Source organism: Phaethon aethereus, assembly GCF_964289735.1.
Source record: "Phaethon aethereus genome assembly, chromosome: 5".
NCBI lineage: Eukaryota > Metazoa > Chordata > Aves > Phaethontiformes > Phaethontidae > Phaethon > Phaethon aethereus.
The window spans coordinates 35,106,869-35,127,988 of record NC_138579.1 but is presented as its reverse complement, the minus strand read 5'-3'; the positions used below and the strand labels follow the sequence as shown (position 1 = coordinate 35,127,988).

The window sequence follows — 21,120 nt, the reverse complement described above, 5'->3', positions numbered from 1 at the left end:
AAAGAGTGTGTATTCTTATAAAAGTCAAAGAGTCACCCCCTTCACTTTTAACTAAAGGGCATCTGAACATGCTTCCCAATCAAAAACAGGGATGTTGAGACCTAGTTTGCAGAAACCAAAAGACTTAGAGGAAGAAGCCATACATTAATACTAATTTGGGGTGGATATCTTTTGTTTTCAAACTTCTTTTAAGTAAAAGTTTCCTTTGTCAACTTTCATTTAGTAGCAATTTCTCCTTCCCCACAACAGTAAAGCTTTAAGGCCAAAATGGTAAAAATGGCATAAATGTAACTTTTAGCACAGCAAATATGCAAATACTTTTTTCTCTCAGTACCCCAAAGTACTTTGTTAATGCACCACTTTCCACTAAACCAACCCCAAACAAATCTTTCACTTAAAGTTATGGCTGTTCATATGTAATCTGTTACCTGGATTAAAAAAAAAAAAGGGCAGAAGGCTTCTCTAGCCACCTAATCACCATATCAATGACACATGCCACAACAGAGAAGCACTAGTTTATTTGATTGATCATGGTAGATAAACTCCAAATAACAGAGAAATTAACAAATGCTTGACATTTGCTCAACATCCATTATTCTGACACTGCTTTCAGGATTTCAAAGCCTGGGAGTATGCTTAATCAACATTCATATTCCCTAGTGAGCTACAGGCACCATATTGCGCCCCGCCTTAGTACTGATGAAAACTGCGTATTGGCCATTTCCAAAATGTTCTGGGACTCCACACAGGGCCCCTTCTCTCCCTTGTTCCTGTTCTGCAGTTTTCTTTTAAACACTTCCAAGACAAAAGCATCTGCCAGTTTTTCTCTCTGGGGATGTATGCAAAATGAACTTAACAGTTTTAAGGCAGGAGAAACCCTCACATCTAAATTCATTCATAGGACAGAAAAGGGCCTAAGAGGCCTCTCAAGGGACAAAACCCTGCTGAAATTTTCCCCGACAACAGTGGGAGCTTTATAAAATCTAAGTCCAGACAATTTCCAATTCAAATGCCCAGCATAGCATGACCTTTGTCAGATCCATGAGCCCTAGATGCACCCACTATTTTTTTATTCTAACCAGCACAGACATTAGACAGGGCGCTACTGCTAAGCAGGAGGTTGAATATTTGCATGCTCTTCTATTGTGAAAATGTAACAGTGACAGCACTGTGTCGAATTCTTTTCCCCCTAGAACTTTAACTCCATAGGAGAGGCATAGCTGACAGATGACTCTCCCAACATCTGTGTTATGTACACTGCACAGCTGAGGAACCTTGGATCACTGTCACGGCTTCTCAGAGATGACCTACACCTTTCTTATATCTAGCCACGATCAAAAAAGTAAAATAAAAATTTGAAAACACTGTTTTTTTAAATGAAAAGTAAATATGGCAAGAAAGATTAACATAATTTAGTCATTAAGCTGTTCACATAGCAGCTCACCATATGTTGTATAAATGTCCTATACAAAATAATTTATCAGACCTGACACGTTGCACATCATATTGTATTATTTAATATGCTTACTAAAATTTCACGGATCAAGCGCCACTTCTGAAAGCATACAGAAAGCCCCAGAAAATATTTCTTCATCTTCCATGATTTATTTTGATTACCTTTTACAGCTACATGATAAAGTGGAACTTGCAAAATTATGAGGTTAAGGTTTACACAGCTATTGCTTCATATACTAAAATGTAACAAATGGCTCCATGTCTATATACCATTTTACTTGCATTTAATATTCAAAAGTACATTGCTTTCAACTGCATATTTTAATAATTTTAACTCATTATTTCAGTGAACATCTTGATCCACTAATGCAAAGTTCCATTGATAGATATCTCTCTCTCTCACTAGCTCCTTGATAAAGAGACTAAAGTGCTAAAAATTACAAAATAAACTAAAGCAATATAACATGTGATACATGATGACCACCCCAAATCATTTACGTAGAAATATATTAATTTCTACACAGTAGCGGAAACAATTGAATAATATTTTTAAATTGTTGAGATTTAAAATATTAAGAATAGCAAGCATTTATGCTCAGATAAATGGACAAAATTCTGTATGCAGAAGCCTCAAAACCACAAAAATAATGTGTAAGAATGATCACCTGTCATTGGCAAGGTCTGTGCCTAAATAGTAAATTAAAACAAGAAGTGTAAGCAGGAAGCTTGTGGATAATAGTTGTTAGGTAACCAATGGGATTTGTTTGGAAAAAAACCCTCTGCACTTAGAGGACCTACCAAACAGATAGATATGACTAGAAAAATATTTAGACTGAAGCCATGCATTTATTCCATAAAGGACCATTTTCCTTTTTCTCTCTCAGACCACCGATGTCAAAGGAACACAATATAAATGAGATAAAAAATGTAGTCCAACTTCTCTTTTTGGTCAATAATTAAATTCTCCTGTTTCCAATAATAGAATAAAGGAAACTATATTCCTGTCCCAGATAACTCATTGCAATGAGGTCATTAAACACTGTATTTGGAACAGAACTTGCTTGGCCTACTGGAGTACCTGCCAACTGGGCAAAGCAAATCTTCCTTTTTAAGCTCTGCAAGAACTAGAAATCTAGCTTATGAGTTATTTTTATCTTTTTATGTTTTGTGTATCCAAGATAATGCATTTGTCTAGGAAGACACATTGCTCAGCTGTGTTGAAAACTGAAGGACAGCTGCACTGACAACATGCATTTTATACTAATGCTGGAAATGGCTAATGTTCAACGTTCAATAGCCTTTTCATCTATAGGAATTTACACTCCCTCTCTGGCTATTAATTGTTGTACTTTGCACCAGTTGTAGCCTCATAATAAACACCTGCATTCCACAAAAGAAGTGCAACAAAGAACTGGACATTACCAGTATCAATAGTGGACAATATCAATAAGTTCTGCCATCTCCTAGCCAACAACAAATGGAAATAGAGATACATGGTGTCCTTATTGCTGTCTGGGTCCTAAATTAGCTTCTAAAGGTATCTGGGAATCAATGCTATTAAATGCTTCCCAGACCTTGCGGGCCTAGATACAGACATGCAAATAGAGGACATTCACCCAAACAATAAAGTCCTCTTCAGCACCACATCCTGACCTGAAGCCATTCTGTCAGTTTGCACAGCAACACTTGCTTAAATATCTTATTCAGATGAGAAGGATAAAACAGGGGACTGAAGTTCAAGAATTCTCCAGCACAAAACAATGAGACTGTTGCTATCAGTCAGGCTACTGAATATCCTGGAGTGAGCACTGGAAGGGATAGTGTATCCCATTCATATCGCTACCACATTCAAAACGTTATGGATACTAAAACTGCAAAAAAAAAGTATGAAAATAAACCGTAAGATAGATAAAAAATGCTTTAGTTGCTGACAAGACAGATGTTTCAACCTAAGGTGTTCACAAACCAAAATGTTTTTCCCACAGCAGGCGCAGATTCCTATTTGGCAAATTTAAGCCTGCTAACAAGAAGTTCATTTACTTTGAATTCTTCATTTGAAGTCCATGGACAACAAGGACTCCACGAAATACAAGTTGAAAACTAATGATAGAGCGTGAAATCTTAGCATGCCAACGGGAGTTTGAAATCTACTTGTATGGTACCAATTAGTCAAACAAACAAATGAACAAGGCTTTTAACCAGCACCAGGTCTGAAGAAATAGAGCAGTTTTTTCCAATCCTTCCAACGTTGTTGGGTTTTTTTTGGTAACAACACTCTTATCAGGCTTGTCTTAGAAGACAATTTTAGTAGGATTGGTTACTGTATTCCATATTCTTACAGAAATTAATCCTTACTGTTAATTCACTCAGTTTGAAGTATAATACTAGCTTCTGAGACTTCCACATTGCAAATAGATAAGGTATTTTCACCGGGAACTTAAAGGAATAAGCAATTAAAAAATGACTCTCATAGAAGCATATATGTTATTTTATTAAGTGATGTGATAAGCTTAAGGGCATATATCAGGACCAAAATGGTTGTAGTCATTAATTTAAGTAATAAATCATATGTCCTGCCAACAATGACAGCAAACAGATGCTAACAAGAAAATGTATTATTTAATATTGTCATGTGTTATAAAAATGTAAGTGTTTAGGAAACATCTTAAATTTTTATAATAATATGCATTTAATACATTACTGTTTTGACACATACAAGAATCAAATTTATAGGTCTCATTCGGCACTTACTTTCTCTTCTGTGAACACAGAATGGATTCCTGAGGGAAAAAAAAGCTCAAGAAGTGAATGTTTCAAATAGATGTTTTCAACAAAATAGAGTTGTTTGTCTTGCTGTCTTGAAGTAAATATCATAAGTGCTGAATCTTGTTAGAATACGAAAACCAACATAGTTGCCTTTATGTAAACGGAAGTTTTCCTGAAAGTTTCCAGCAAATTGAAACATCTATGAAGTTTATCTATATATATAGACAGCACAAGATCTTACCATTTGCTATAAAGTTAAAAAAATAAATCCATACAATCCTTACAAGCAGAATGTCAGTATTGAATAACTCTCAATGAGCCTGGTAAGTTATAAATATAGCAGAAGCTTTATTTTCTATTGTGTCTTATTGTTTCCTACATCAGTTTAAGTAATACCATGGAATGCTACAATGATTTTCACCCACTGCATCCCTTGCAAAAATGCCAAAACCAAACCAAAATCTATGTCAGTTATTAAAAAGTCATCTATGCCATTCCTTCTGTTGGTAGCCACCCTCCTCTCAGGACTCTGAAAGGTGGACAGAACAATGATCTGATTCAAGTACTGACATCTGAAAGCATAGGAAATGCAATTAAGCCTTTTGGCAAGCCCAGCCACACTAAACAGAACCACTGTGCATACACCTTTTCCAGCACTGCATCTCTGCTGCTGTACAGCCTGCTGCAGAAAGTCCCTCTGCAGGAGGGTCAATTGTTTCTAAGATCACTGCTTTTTCCAAACATTTTTGTTTTGCTTTAAGGAAACTCTTTGGATAATAACACTTCTGTTTGCATTCTGCTTCACTTTCGTTTCCAATCAACTCCTCCAGGTATCAGCACAGATCCTTTCTTCGAAGTGCTTCACTCGATGCTTTAAAACACTTGAGGAAGCAGTGATCAGAGTATGGAAACTAAATTTTCTTCATTAAATCTACTGAAGCAGATATTAAAAATGCATTTAATATACTGGGGATGGCTGGTGGGCATCACTGACTGTGACAGGCCAGTTACTGATGAGCCGCTGTCAGACAGCCTTCTCAGCAGGGATCTGTGTCTAAGGCTGCTGAAGGACAGCAATATCTTCCCTTGTGTGTAAGCTCTATTCATCTCCCAAGTATTTACTAAATCACAGACCTCTGCACACAAACCCAGCGTTTCAGCGCATGCTAACAAATGATGGATGGCCTAGTCAATTCGTTATGTCCTGAAAGCGTGATTTCCTGCCATTCCAATCATCAAACCTCTAGAGCCTTCAGAGCTGATCAGTCCTGGAGAATATATTTTGCAGGCTCTATTAAAGGAGTAGAGGTTCTTTCCATTAGTCTCAAACTTTTTTTTTCCTGGCTGATTTAAAGAGAACTCCCCCTTTCCCCCTCCTTCCAACAGCACCACTGTAACCACTCTTATCTGTGTAAAGTATTCAGGGCATGTACTGTTAGTGTGTTAGTAAAATAGCACTCCTGGAACACCAACCAGTTAAAAAGACAGATTTTGTTTGACTACTATAAACCACGACAATCTTTTATTTAAATTCATCTATACGTCTTTATTATGTAACCTAGACAACCCCAAAACATTTTGTAACTTAGCTTCTTTGATCAAATACCTTTTACAGCAAGGGAGTGCTCAAAAGGACCCATTTTCTTTGTATTTGCCTAGTGAAACATATCAGAGCTCTCTTAATTGTGTTCCTCCTAAAAGCATAAGCCACTTAGGAATAAACTTCCGATGTTCCAAAGACAGGTTAGCTGACAGAGAAATAAAGCTTCTAGATTTCACCCTTTTCACAGCAAGGCAATATACTTGACAGTCTTTCTTCTACATGCTAGAGGAGAAATTTTATTTAGCTTACCTATTCAATGATCTATAGGAGCAGAATATACATACCTCACACTTCTTATTCTGAAACACTGAGCTTCAAACAAATTAGTCCATAGCTGCTGAAGATACAGTACAGCAGTTTTTGAAGGTGGTATAACAGATATGAGTAAACTTTAGGTAAATAAGCATTTGGTTACTCTGAAATGCAAAGGCCTTGGATTTCTTTGCTTGCTAGGTGTGATCCAGCCATAACCAGCACAAACCAATCCACATTGCCCTACCATTCACCTCAACCTTGACCTGGAGATTAAACTCACTTTTATTGCACACAAAGGTCATCTGTGTTAGGTCAAAATCCAAAGTTCCTTGTCAGCTAAGGTTGATATATTCCAACCTTTCCTACTCTAATGCATCAAATTTTTCATGGTGAGGTCATATACAGCAGACAGTGTATTCAGCAATTTATCGTGCCATTGTAATATAGCCCAGAATATGATTGCCCAAAAAACAACACATGAATAAAATATTTTTCCCCTCTGATGTAGCAAATCCCCTCTGCTCATAAAACTCTAGCCTAGACTTGTTTGCAGGCTTCAGAAGAATGATACACCATGGAACGGTTTCTGAAATACAATCAAGAATTACCATTTTTATCATCATTGTCTTTAAATACAAGCAACATGAATATAATGGTGTCCTAAAATCCACAAGTCAACTAAAATGCACATATGGTCAGTGTTAAAACATCCACTTCATCCTTCCTTAACAACCACCATAATCTGGCCCTTAAATCTACAGGCATCTGTTGGTCTGTCTGATGACACCAAGCTTGTTTTAGAATGAAATACTTGGAAAAAACAGTGCCACAGTAGTATATTCCTATACTACTGGTGATTATCACAACCATGGAATTTGTGAAGTGGCAAAAAGTGCAACCAAATTAAATGTTAAGAAGCAACACAGCAACGTACACTATGACCAAGACAACTCCCCTAGATTTGACAAATAAAAGGATTTTCTTTCTCTCTTTCCCTCTCTTCTTCTTTCCCTCTCTTTTTTCTCTCCCTTTCTTTTTATCTTTTTTCCTTTCTCTTTCTCTCTCTTCTCCTGTTTTGTTTATTTTCCTTTTTTTCTTTTCATTTACTCAGCCAAAATCAATTTCACAAGTGTAGCAAGTCCTGTTCTGTGTGATTTTTTTTTTTTTAAAATGAAATGAACTGTACTCCCATATGGTAGCACTTCGTGTATTGGAAGAGGAAAAGGTTGTAAGAGTTGGAAGAGACTTATCAGTACTCAAGAATTCAGAAAGTACAACCTTAATTTTGGTTGCATATTTCAAGCCAAATTTAAAGACTGCCCTGTAGAATAACTTCGCATTTTGCTAGGATGGACAACATATGTGGGAATTCTTGTAAGGAAGGGGATGATTACATTTATAAAAACTGTAACAGAACTAGAATGGACTTCCCTGAAAATTAACTTTCATGTTGACACATGCTTATATATGTCATCTACTTTTTAGTTTAATAGATAACACACAAACAACTCAAAAAAATCCTTTTCATCCCTTTCCAAATAAAACTGGAAGGCACTCATGTCCTGAGGAGCTAGAATTTACATGTGTCAACGAAAGAATTTTCTGTCTAAATCCTGTCTGTTGGTATTGGAGAGCCCCAAAAGTGAGCACAACTGTATTTCCCATTCTACTCTGAAAGCTTCCACTGCTATCAATAGCTAGCTTTTAAATAAGTATCTTCCATTTAATCTAATGAATAATGGAGGAGACAAAGTTCTTCTGAGTTACATGCTGACATACTTAATCTCTGTCATGCAATACTTTGTATTACAGGGGAGGGTTAGTATCCTTCCTATTTAGGGTCATAGCATAAGCAAACAGGTTTTTAGCAAAACATGCCAAATCCAACCAGTTACAAGTTCTTTAAGGCCTGTTCACCGGCATTTGCAGTGAACAGAGAAAACCTGTACCACTTTCTGGCTTGGCCTATCAAAGCTGTAGTATCTTACAGTATATATCCTACCAAGGGTTCAAATAGTTAGAACATCTTCCCAGAAGGAACAACATCAGTTCAGAGCTCACGTAATTACTTTGTAAAGTAAATTTTCATTTCATTTTCACATTAGTTTGAATATGCTACATTTTATTGTAGGTAATTTCTGAAAACTTGTATATTTGTTTATATGCTTTGCAAATAATGAGCCAAGACATCTCTCTCATCTCTTATTATCAATCTGTTTACCTGTGAGGTTAAACGCAGCTTCAAGTACATAATAAATTTTAAATTAAATAAGGCTTTTGCTACATATAATAGACAAAAACAAACAGTAGTGTAAAACTTTGGGTACTCTGAAGTCTAACATAAAAGAAGAAAAAATAAATACAAAACTTAAAAAATTCTGTTGTTTTCATAGCTGCTCTAGCTGTATGCTCCAGATCATTTAAACACAGGACACTAGTGTAAAGTATTTGCCACTTCAAAATAGGGAGGGGGAGAAATATACCAATGGCCATTCAGCATCTCCCTCCAAGTCTCTGCATCTCCTACTAATGTGTGTTTTCTTTTCTCTCAGGAGCTGGTCTACTGAAATTGATGAGGTGGTTTATAGAGGCAGAGCATGAATTTATTTCACTGTTAAGTCATGAGAATATAGAAAAGCAGAGGGAGCTTAAAATGTGCCTTCATACTTTCTTTGTTTGTAAAAGAAGTAAGTTTCTAGCACTTGTAGGCACAAAGGCAACTTTCTAAATGCTCTATCAGTGTTTGCAGAGTAAAGAAAAACAGCCTAGTTCCTCTGCTTTCCAAAGTAATTAACCAACTATTCAGGAGAGCAGAGAGAGCAGGATAAGTTACAAGAATTATGTCTGTTTTGCTACGAGGAGAGCCTTTCCAGGCAGAAGAGAGTGCAATGGAAGTGTCACATACAGCTAGGTTGCCTGCTCACAGTAAGATTTCCCTGTCTAATATGCCTGTGCTTAAGTCCTGAACCTAGACCTCTGAAATCCACATAGACAGCTAGCTGCCCTCTGCTCTTCAGCTTCACTGTCCTCATTCCTGGGTAACAGCAGCTCCAAGGAGCACTAGAGCAGAGGACAGACAATTCTCCTTCTACCTCAACTCAATCTCCAGGTTCCCTTAGCAGCAGGTACCAGAACACAGATATGAAAAGAAAAAGAAAAAAAAAAAAAGGAAAAAAAAGGGGAAAAAAAAGGAGGAAAAAAAAAAGGAAAAAAAAAGAGGGAGATGAAAGAGAGGAGCAGAAAGAAGAAAAAAGTCAACTCAATCTTAAACGGCTGGTAAAAGAAATAACATTGATGCCATACATTTAAACTTCTTTAGGGCCTTTGTTTCAGCATGAACCATCACTGAGAAAGTGACAAAAATGAGAAAATAATAAACAGATTATATTTTCCAATTTACATTGTGCGACATTATCATGCAGATTCATTTTTTTTTAAATGAAAAATCTTGTTGGGATGTTTTCCAGGCCCAGTGTCATTTAATAAAGCTATCAGTACTTTGGAGAAAGAGCAACATTACCGAAAATACGTGTAAAACCTGAAGTGATATTAAGTAATGAAGAAGAAAGGTCATGCATGTAGAGGAAAGTGCATCACTTGATATGCTCTGGGAACAAAGCCTGTGTGCATTCTAATAACCAAACACAAAGTTACATATGTTAAAACCAAATATCCATATTTGAATATCAAATATATCAACATGAACCTGTGCATCACGTTTTTCTCTTGCTTATTGGAAAATAAGGGGGAGGGGGGAAGAGTTCTTCTCTCACATTTATGCCAGCCTCCCTTACCTTTCTCCTGTAAGAAAAGCTCTTCCTGATCACTACGAAGGAAGCTTTCACAGAAGGGACACAAACAGGACAGTACTACTTTGAACAGATACATGCAAGAAAAGTGATGACCTGAACAGAGCAGCTGCTATAAATTCTAATACTTTGAAATCCTAGTACTTTGAAACTCTATAAACACAGTCTACACTCAGATAGGCTCAAAAAAGAATGCTTCTTTTATGGGAATAAAAGTGAAGGTGCTGAAAGAGAAGTTTGCCTAGAGGCACTAAGTTTGTTCAACAACTTTAAATAAGGAAAAGAAACAATACAGACTGCACTAATTGTGCTATGGAAGAATACAGGACTCCTAGATGGAATGAAATATGCTTCACAACACTTCAATGCAAGAACTTGAAAAGCACAGTTTTTGGAATCTCTTAAAAGATACAAGGCTACTGAGCCAACTTGCACTGTCAGAAAGTTTCTGGAACCCTCAACTCAAGCACAACATAGTATAAGAAACTCAAAGATCCAGAACAGAACCAAACCAGGAAAAAACAAGACTACCATAATGAATCGGGTCAGCAAACCTTACACCCTTAGAAAGCTTGGTAGAGACCAGAGGAAGAGTCAAACAAGAAAACTGTAATATTCAATCAGAACTGAATACGAAGAACAGCAGCAAAACATGTACAAGGTATAGATTCAAGAAGGGTCCAGTGATTTGTCAATCATGTTCTATTGGTAAGAAGTTTCAGGAAAGGTTTCTGAAAAGAAACTATGCATTCTGCCATATACAGAAGAGCTGAAATTTTTTTTTTTACCCTGGAAACAATTAAACTGAAGTACTAGAATATTAGCTTGGGTATGAATCAAACCCTTAGAAGCTGGACTTTTCTGAACAACTTAAAATAGTCTTTGAATACAGTTAAAAGTTCAAAGGTCCAACCCTCATCTTGTCATCATAAATAGGTAATGCTAAGGTGATTCTTAGGCACAAGATTCTACTTGTAGGCAGCTCTAAACAAGCACTGAAAATAAAGAGATTGTCACCTTCTCACAGCATTTCCTGCCATAGCCTACATTTCCTACAACCAGCCCAGCAATGGATAATCCAATTTAGACATTAGGTCTCACTGAGAATAGTATCACAGAAGAATATGAGCCCATAGCTAAAGAGAAAGCAGAAGAACAAAATACATAAGTTACAAAGAAAAACAGAAGTTATTAGCAAGTAGATAAATTCAGGTGAGAAACAAAGCGGAAAAAGTGGTATACTTCAGAAAAACACAACACAGAACATACAGAATTATCATTCCGGTGGTGAATACGTTAAGAACCTCAAAGGAACTATGTATCAGGGATCCAATACTGGCAGAGATTTATCGTGCTTAGTGCTCAATATTACATTTTGATAATCCTCAGGTCATCTAAAAATCCTGATGTTAAACATGAACACATTAGAAGACAACTGCTAAGCATGTAAAAAATACATTAAGAATAAATAAACAAACACACTGGTAATTGCCATGCATGGGATACAAAGTGCAGCACTAACAGAAAAAGAACAGCAATTCAATTCTTGAGTTTCTATTTCTGTAAAATAACTGGATTTTAAGCTAGGTAGACCAAACCCATGTTGTCTGTAATGTTACAGGATTGTAAAAAAAATTTTAAAAGTCTCAATGCTTGTATAAAGATACTTATAAACCATATCAGAAGCAGTCTAATTTTGACTGTTTGACATTAATAAATCACATGGCATCACCCTTTTGAAGTAATCTCACCTGTTGAAGTAGTTCAATAATAGTAAAGAACAAACTACCCTGTTAAAAAATTATTTAGATTCACAAGTCATGCTGGCAGCCACCACACAGAATACCTATGCACACTAAACTCCGGCAAGAGTTTTATGGAAATTACAAATTACTCTTAGGGATAAATTTCAGAACAAGAGCAGGCCCAGAACAAAGTGTGAAAGATACTTTATACAAATAAGGAGCATAAACCGTGAGTCTTCAAGAAACACAACAGAGAAGGGAGGAACAAATAGATAAGGCAGTATTAGAAAAAAACCCAAGCAGATTGATGCAGAAATCCAAAGACTGTCACAATCTATGAGGCAGTAGGAACCAGAAATACTTGAAAACTGTCAATTTATGTATTGCATTACCAGTGGAATACTGATCCTTCCCAGGGAAACACTGAACATGCAAGGTGAAAGCAGCTATTACAGATGTTAGTACTTCCCAGTTTGAATCAGCAACTGTTACCACACAAATAATGACAAACTGGTTATGGACACCTTCATCATACTGCAAGTGCCATGACAGATTCTGGAATATTTTCTTAAAAAGACTGAATTAGAAAGTTGAAGGTAGGCAAGGGGGGGGGGGAGGGGGTTGGTCTGTTTAATTTTGGTTTTCATAAAGAAAAAAAGTGGCCAAAAAGTCCAGACCTTTCTCATCCTAGAAGAGAATGACACAGGTTCTAGATTATAAGTAACTTACTCCACAGTTTATAAAACACATCACTGAAAAAGCCTCCTCTTTAGCACTTAAGACGGCACACACATTTACCAATCTCTGCAGCTGGCCTCTTTTAGAAGATAACGGTTACAGAGACTGCCTGTTTTTCATGTTATAACACATATCTATTTCAATACATCTCCCTTGCTGCTCAGGCAAGCAGTGGCCTTAGAATGCATTATTTTTTTTTTTTTTAACCGCATCTCAAAAGCATTAGCCCAACATATTTTGCTACTTCAAACTTTTTCTGAGAGTCTTCTGCATCTGTCCTGCTATGAGAAATAAACAAGACCAGAAAAAAACATCACTTGCTGAGCCATTCACAGAAAGGAGACACGCAGACCTCCTCAAAATAAACTCAAGACAGACTTTAAAAAAAAAAAAAATATCAATTCATTCATCATTCAAATAGAAGTTATTAGCCTTCTCCCAGGATGGACAAACAAAATTCAGGAGAAGCCTACAAATGGAATTCAGAAAAGGACATTCTCATCTCATAACGTGGGTAATAATCTTGGATAACAAGGTAACAGTATGTTAAACCAGCAAATCATGGAAGCAACTATGGCTAATCTCTGCTTTTCGGTGTTCACCACACCTGAGCCAGATGCGTTAGGAAAAAAGACATTTTTTCCTGATACAACTCTACATTGTTATTAGCACGTAGGTTTTCAGGAGTCATCAGGTTCTGAAACTGAGTCGTCAATGGATCTTTTGCAGCATCAAAGGAGTGGACTGGGGAGTAAAATGTATCAGCAGAAAGGCCTGGTAGTTTTCTGACAAACTTATTTTCGCTATTTCAGACATTCATGTGCCTATGGGTCTGTCTTGGAAGCGGGTTCCTACATACAGTGACTGGCCTGGCAAACCAACCCAAATTCTAACCTTTCAAGACAGTTTTATAAGGACACTAGAAAAAGAGAACACGTGCATGCACATGCGTGCATGCACGCACATATACACACAAAAACTCTCTTCTAATTTCATTACCACTAAAGTGATAAAGCCAAGTCTAAGCTCCTTAGACATATGCTGTCACAGTAAGTGTTTTCCCAAGTTGCAGAAGTACTGTGCAAGGTGAGCTGGGTTCCCAACAATGCACCTCAATGCGCTCACTGAACCAGCCACATTGCTTCAGCATCACTTCTTCTCTATAACAGGGCGATTCCTTCAGCCTGATTTTTAACTGCATTACACACTTTCCTGAAAAGGAAAAGATTTCACTGGGTGGTTTAAAAGCCGAAGTTAATGTTGGCTCTTCATCCACTTACTGCAAGTTATACACAGCTTCAGTTTCCTCAGCCATGCTTGTGATAAGACTAGCAAGGCTCGCTCAGGAAGCATGGGAATGATTTTCTGTTTTACTTATTCCTCTCTCTCACCAAAGCAAGTACAGCACTTAAAAAAATGCAGTTTTCTGGTGCATTTTAGATACAGCACCACTCCTTTCCCCACAGAATCCGATTTGGTTTCCTGTCCAACTCAGAACTAGTAATCCTTCCCCCAAACCTGGAAAGAAAGAAGAAAAAAAAAAGGAGAGAGAGAAAAACCTTGCAGTATGTCCTTTATAACTCTGTTGGTGGTGGCAGTAAGCAAATTTTGGCAATGAAGATCAGTGCATGGAGCACATTCTGTCATGTACACCCTTCCATGACAGCCTATAGTCATTTGCAAATGTCTTTGAAAATTATGAACGCAGCTCAAGCGAGGAAGCAGATGAATGCTCACACGTAAGTAGATGAGCCCTTCTCCAGCCTTCAACTGGAGAGCAGCATCAAGTGAAGAGTCATGGGTCCAGAAAGCCCCTTTTCCCTAAGCCACAGGGGCAGTGGTATCGCAGACCGGATTCCACCCTTGGTCTCAGCCACAGAGGAATGGCCAGAGCCTTAAAGCTTCACTCACACCAGAAGATCTAGTTGGTGTTCAAAAGCCTCATGAGTGACCCGAGAGCTTTTATTTGGACACGTGGCGGAGGGGGCAAGGCGCTCTTCATTTGGTGCCAACTTCTCAGGTGACCGAGAGTGAGAAGTACCCTGCTCCCTGCAGCCGCTTCAGCGAGCTGTCGCTTGCCCTCGATGGCCGTGTGCGTGTCCAAGTGATTTTGTACCGTGTGGGGCCTGGACCTGGGGGGCACCGACTGGAGCTGGCGGAGCGGCCCCCTGAGGCTCCTCGCCCGCCCGCAGCGAGCTCGCAGGCCGCCGGCCGGGGCCCGAGCCGCCCGCCCCGCACCGGGCTGCGGCCCCAGAGGGCAGGGAGCACTTACCTAGGGAACTTCTCCTTCAGCTTCCGCAGGCTCTGCCGGGTGGGCTGCACGTGCCCCAGGAACTGGGCTATTTCACCGTACTGGGCTTTGGTCAGCTTCATGCCTCGCACCGCCTAATCTCGCGGCGCCGGGAGGGGCGAAGGGCGCGGGCTGCGCCGCTCCGGCCGCCGGCACCGTGGCCGCGCGGGGCGGCGGGAAGCACAAGGCCAGGTGGCGGCAACCCCGGGGCACCCTTTGCTACAAGGCCGGTGCCGAGGCAGCCTGGGCCGGCTGAGACGGCCGCTTTCCGCGGCCCCGCCCCGCGGCACGGCCGGGGCGGTGCGGGGGCCGAAGGCGGGGAGAGCCGCCATCCCGCGCCGTTCGGCTCTGCGCAGCCGCCCAGGCGGGAGGGGAGCGCGCGGCGCTTGGGTTCCGCCGTGCCCCGCGCGGAAATGGCGCTTCCGCGGAAGTATAACCCCCCTCGTAAGCCGCGGGTTTCGCAGAGAGGCGGCCTCTGTCGCCTCGCCTCGGGGTGGACGGAGGCTGCTGGTTGCTTCACGGCTGAGGAAGTGACCGCTTGTGCGCCCTGACAAGCCGCCCCTTGCTTTAATATCTGCAGGGCCGGAAGGAGCTGGCGGGGCGGCAGAGGCAGCTCCCGGCCGCGGGTGCCCGTGGGCTGAGGCGACCGACGTGCGGTGGAGCCCCGCGTGTCGGCCCTCTGGTGTGCGGTCGCGCCTGCCCGGGGACGGGGTGCGTAAGCCCTGCGGTGTTAGGGCTTTAAAGTGTAATTTTCAAGGCCCTTTTCAAAAATCACTTTGAAGTGACTGGTTCTTCCGGTTTAAGGAAAAAAAAAAAGAAATAAAATGCTGAAGTAGTGGGGCTGGGGCTGCGGGCCCTGACAGGGCCCGAGTGGTATTGGCCGTGCAAATGCGCACAGAATGGCTCCCCCTAAATTTTAGGAGAAAACTATCAAGTTTGTGCTTGGATTTACTTCTGAGTTCGTTACGTCTCAAACTTAAGCAAAAGGTATTATTAGATGTCATTTAAATATAGTAAGTATGTGGCAAGCCTTCCTTTATGTGCTGGGCCTTTTAAACAGCCTTTATTGAATAACTTTTGGAATATAGGTATGCCCTTTTGTAAACAACATATGAAAACTAAAGGTTTTGAAGAGAATTAACCATGCATTTGATGGAGGAATACAAATATTCCCTTTAATTTCAGTTTAATCGCATTAATGAACTATATACAGGCTACTGGAGTCCTAACCTTGAGGTTTCAGGCACTTAATCCATGAAATTTGCTTCGAATCTTAAGAAGTTAATTTTTTATTTTTATAGATTTTTAGGTTCTGTTCACTTACTTTCTCTCTTGAAAGCTTTAGGGTCCCATTTTAAATGTTTTTCTGCATCTTAGCCAGGAACTTTACAAAGTTTCTTGCAAGAATACAAGATCTGGAACTTTTAGGAAAAATGAATAGCATGGGTATGTCAGCAGGGTCAATCATTTAGGGATATTTGTGAGACTGGTTTCTAATTGATTAACAATGCCCAGTGAACCCTTTATCACTCGATCCTCTATGGATTTTAGTGTGTTTTGTTTGGAATCAGGAGCCTTCCTGGGAATAGCTATTTCTGGTCCTATGGCCTAAATATAAATGTTTGAAACTCATTAATTGCCACAAAGTAAAACAAAAAAGAGTGAAGCTAAACCAAAGTACAGATTCCATTCCTTACTCAGAGACCAAAAAATAATATGTGAAATTGAAAAAAGAGTGTTCTTTTAAATGAGATTAGTATTTAATGTAAAGATACTTTATTTTCTTTAGCTCTATCGAGTACTACCCTTAGTAGTAGGAGATGTGTGTCTGGGATGGAAGGTGGTGTTCCTTTCAATCTGATACCCACTTGAAAGGCCCATGAGGATATAATTTTCTTGGGCCATAGAAAGGGTAATTTTTTCCCTGTCTTTCTGAAGATGAGATTTATGACTTTTTCTTTTGAAATAGATTAAAAAAAAAAAAGTAGTCCTTCACTACCACTACTACTTTCCTTTAGAAACAATCCATAGTGCTTCTTTAAAACAGACAAACAATCATCTTGCTGTCTTTGTTATGGGATGATTTCCAGTGAAAGTGTTTTTAAAAACAGTAATGTTACTACCTTTAACTTCTATCTCTGTTCATTTCACTTGTTCACTAGTATATGTTCTTGTTTATTATTTTTTTTTAATGAATCAAATGACACTTTAGTCTACAATACACATAAGTGAAATAGGTTAGAAGAACTGCAGTATGAAGTTATCAGTCTATGGACCAAACTACAAACCTCTGGTGTATGTATTATGTATATATTGGCAATGTTTTGTAGACTCTCCTACTGGAACAAGGTTTTGTAGAATTCAAAATTATTTGGAAAAAAAAGTAAATAACTTTCTAGCATGAAGATTCACTGAAACCAAGAGGAGCTAATATCATGCTGTCATAAGGAGGTTACAGCCCTCAAAGGTGTGAACTGCTGCTTTTCATCGCAAAGAAGTAGTTTGCGTGGTGAAAGGCAAAACATAGATGAGAAGTTATGTATAAGAAGTATAAACCACTATTTGCCTAAATTAATTAATACAGAACTATTCCAATGAAATGCTCAAAAATCCAATGAGAAAAAAAAAGAGATATTGCTAGCAGAAGGAGTTGATTGCATACTTTTTTTCCAGCAAACTGCCATTGCAGTTTTACTATATATAAAACAAACATCAGACCATGTATAATTAAGCTATTGACATCTATATTGTAAGATGTTGTAGATATTGGAAGTTTGCATAAATTCCATAAGCAACTGGATGAAATACGGAAGGAAAAATAACACATGAAAAACTTAAATTTACCTTTGGCTCAGGGAGTCTGAGCTGCAAATGGTTGGATGCTGGGGAAATGTTCTCAGGAAGTAACTATATGCTTCCTTTGTTCTCGTATTGTTGCCTTGGTATCTGCCTGTGGCAGCTGCTCTTGATTTTTGCCTTGGGCTTGGGTTCCAGTTCATTTATTATATAAACTAAGTTTCTTTCCAAGAAGGACAGAGGACTATAGAGAAAGAAACTATGGGAAAAACAAATGATTGGGGATGACAAATGAGAGGGGAAAAAAGGAAGAGGGCATGTAAGCTATGGAGGGAAAATAAAGACAGGGAGACTGAGCAAAACACCTGGCAGCGGACTTCCAGTAATGACGATCATTCCTTGCAGGTAGTCTTTGGCCACAATTGGTGTAGGACAGTAGGTAATGGACCCTTGGTCTGATTTTATTTTGTGTTAGTCGATAGTTTAACTGTGATATTAGTAGGTGTCTCCCATTACCTTTAAGAAGATTATTGCATTGTGTCATTTACAGCCAAGTACAGAGTTAAAATACCATTCATTATTCTCCACAGAGCTTAAAACCATTGTGTTTTGAGAATAGGTAATTATAGCATGGTATTATGAGGAATCAATTCATGCACAAAGTGCAAATTTTTGTTTTATTTTTATGACCTTACGGCTATCTTTTTACTTTACCACCCCATTTCTTCATAGGCATAATCTCTGGTTCATGTTGCTTTCTGTAACAGAATTAATGCAAAGACTGCTAACAGTCATATATATTTCCCAATCTGTTGATTGTAGATGCTAGTGTTGGGAACTACAGGAGGACTAGAATCTCATTTGCAACTGATTGGAGTGCTTGTCACAATTTTATGTTGCTTGTAATATTCCCACTTCATTCCGTTTGGTGCACTTTTCTACAAGTATTTTTCAGTCTTTTGGTACATTTTGTGTGATTTTTTGCTGTGAATTTCAGCTCTTCTTATTTGACATTTTTGTATCGTAAGAAAAACTTGAGCATGCTTTCACTTAACTTGGTAGCAACTGTATCTGTAACAAGTCTAATAAACACCTCCACAGGATACAGTTGTTACCTCATAAACAAGGAGAGCCCTCAATTTATGATCTAATTTATATCCATAGGTTTTAATGTACTTTCTGAAAGCGATTGTATTGTGAAACAAACCATGATATCTTCAATATGTATTAAACAAACAAATAAAAAGAGGAACAGTTGTTCTATACATCACTGTTAAACATTAACTGTTTTGCTAACTCACAAGATGATTAGCCACCATAAGTTTCTGTTTTTTCCCTAGAAGTATTAATGGGATTGCTTGGTACCACAACAGTGTGAAGAACATGACAGCAATAGAATGATTATACATAGCGGAATACCAACTAAAAAAGGCAGGCAGCCATTCTTGTCCTGTCTTCAGATTTGTTCCTCATAATCAGAGAAGTCATTGAGGCAAATTAATCTAGTTTTCTGTACTGTTAGTATACCAAATATATCTTTCTTTAAATTACTTATTTTCTTGTTGAAGTAATCTAAAAAAAAAACCCCCACAAAAAAGTCTGCATTTGTACAGTGTTTTGAAAACACTGCTTTATATGCATGAGACCTGATCTATGGTCAATTGAAAGTCTATCAGTCTTAATGGACTTGGGCTGCTTTTGTGGCTCTAAGCTGCATGGTTATGTATTTTCTGTAACAAGCTGTAAAAGATTTTGGAAAATGATGAGTTATTTAAAAATCAATTTCTATGACTGAGATGGTAGTATGTGCTAAATGTTCTTACCCTGCCACCTGACTCCACTCTAGTTCCACATGATGAAATTTCTGGAGTTTGGCTTGCCTTTTTAAGCTCTCAGTAGTCAGATACAGAAACCTATATGAAAATACCTTTCTGGTTTCGAATTAAATTATTTAATGTTTATTTTTAGTTTATTACTTTGTCTATGTGTTAAAATATCGTTAACTAGTGCATACTGCTTTTTCCCCAAAGGATTTCATATGCATTCACTGCACAGGGAAAACGCTGTAGTTGTGTAAAGAATTAGATTGTTTTCTGTAGGACCTCTGTAGGCCTTATTTGTTGCAGAATTTGGAGTATGTCCTGGGTGAATGAAGCAGGAACTATAGAAAGAAAATTTAAATGTAAAGATAATTTGCCTGCTGCCCAAGAAATAGGGATTGCCTCTGTTACAGACTTTTAATGTAAGCTTAGAAGTCATTTGAAGGAATCTTCTTTCCATGTGGATTTTTTTTTGACACAACGTGCGCATTATTCTGTGCCAGCCATCTAATTTAATTACATAAGTGCCATAAGCTGCTGGCTAAAGAGATCATCCCAATCTACTTTGGCCAGTTTCAGAGTAATACCTGTGCATTTGTATTACTGCTACTGCTGATTGTGTGCATACGTGGTCAGACAGATCATCTGATCCACCTGAAAACTTAACATGCAAAAAAAAACCCCACCAACCTAAAAATATTATTTTACAGCTAAACCAACTTGTGAATCCAATTCACTGAACAGCCTTACAAATTTAAGTGCCAGCACATCGGAGGAAATAGGGATGCATAGCCAGAGACAGCAGGGCTACCTTTTTCTATTGATGGTAGCAGAACCTTGGGGGATTAACCTCAAAAATTAGACATCTAAATTAGGCGCCAACCATTAAGCAATATGATTATCCTGCATATGGCCTGCTAAGAATTTATATTTGAGAACATCACTGCACTAAATGCTAAGCACTATCAATGGAACTGAATTTAATGGAAGTGGTACCTTGGACATAGAGACTATTGGGCATGGTACTCTGAAAAATCAGGTCCTAGGTGTATTACACTGGACAGCCCGTATCAGTAAACAGTTTTGGCCTAAATCTTTCAAACTTAGTTTTTCTCATACATATATATGAATGAAAAAATGAATATATATACACACATAAAAAAAGTATACAAAAATATACGTGACAGAGGAGATGTTTTGGAAGGACAATTGCTAATATATATATCTTCATGCTAGTGCTTATGCAATAAGCTACTATGGTAATGAGCTTCATTAGAGAATGTATATTGAAATTAGTAAGACTATTCTTCGTATGTATGACATGGACAGCATGCAGCAAAGAATAAGTAAGGCCAAATTTTGAATTTAAAGGTTAAAAAGAAGTGCTGAAGAGGTGCACTATTTTCTATGCAAGTAAGGCAAAGGAGGCAAAAATTAGAAATTGAGAACTGTTTTGTAATACAGATAAAAATGAGAAGGCCTGAATCAAGGCTGTATGGATTGTGTAATGTCCAAATTTCTCAGTGTTTGACATTGTAACAGTAATGTTGCAATGTGTAAACATACTAAAACAAAATTAACCCATTTAAAACGCAACTACTCTAGTAAAGTAAAAAGTACACTTTGTGATAAATTGTATTGTTTTCAGTATTTATTTTTAATTTTTGCTAATTAGCAAAATTTTGTAACTTTGCAATGTATTTCCCAAGTATTACTGGAAGACAGAAAGGCTCTGCTGAATTGCCTAAGTTTTTATTAACTTGTTGGAAACAGTACCTCAGAGTAACTAAGTAGCTTGTCTGTTTCTCTTTTCTTATAGCCAGAAGTATTTCAAATGGAAAGG

The 21,120-nt window shown here is 38.3% G+C and overlaps 1 protein-coding gene across 3 annotated transcripts in view; it reads right to left on the bottom strand.

Annotated features, from left to right (window-relative positions):
* CDIN1 (CDAN1 interacting nuclease 1) overlaps positions 1-15,854 on the bottom strand; it is a 125,710-nt gene extending 109,856 nt beyond the window's left edge. For all 3 annotated transcript variants that reach the window (XM_082000883.1, XM_082000884.1, XM_082000885.1), the window contains exon 1: positions 14,644-15,854. In XM_082000883.1, the coding sequence (XP_081857009.1) occupies positions 14,644-14,744 (101 nt within the window). In that variant the 5' untranslated portion in view covers positions 14,745-15,854. The remainder of the gene's footprint in view (positions 1-14,643) is intronic.
* Between the last annotated feature and the right edge of the window lie 5,266 nt (positions 15,855-21,120).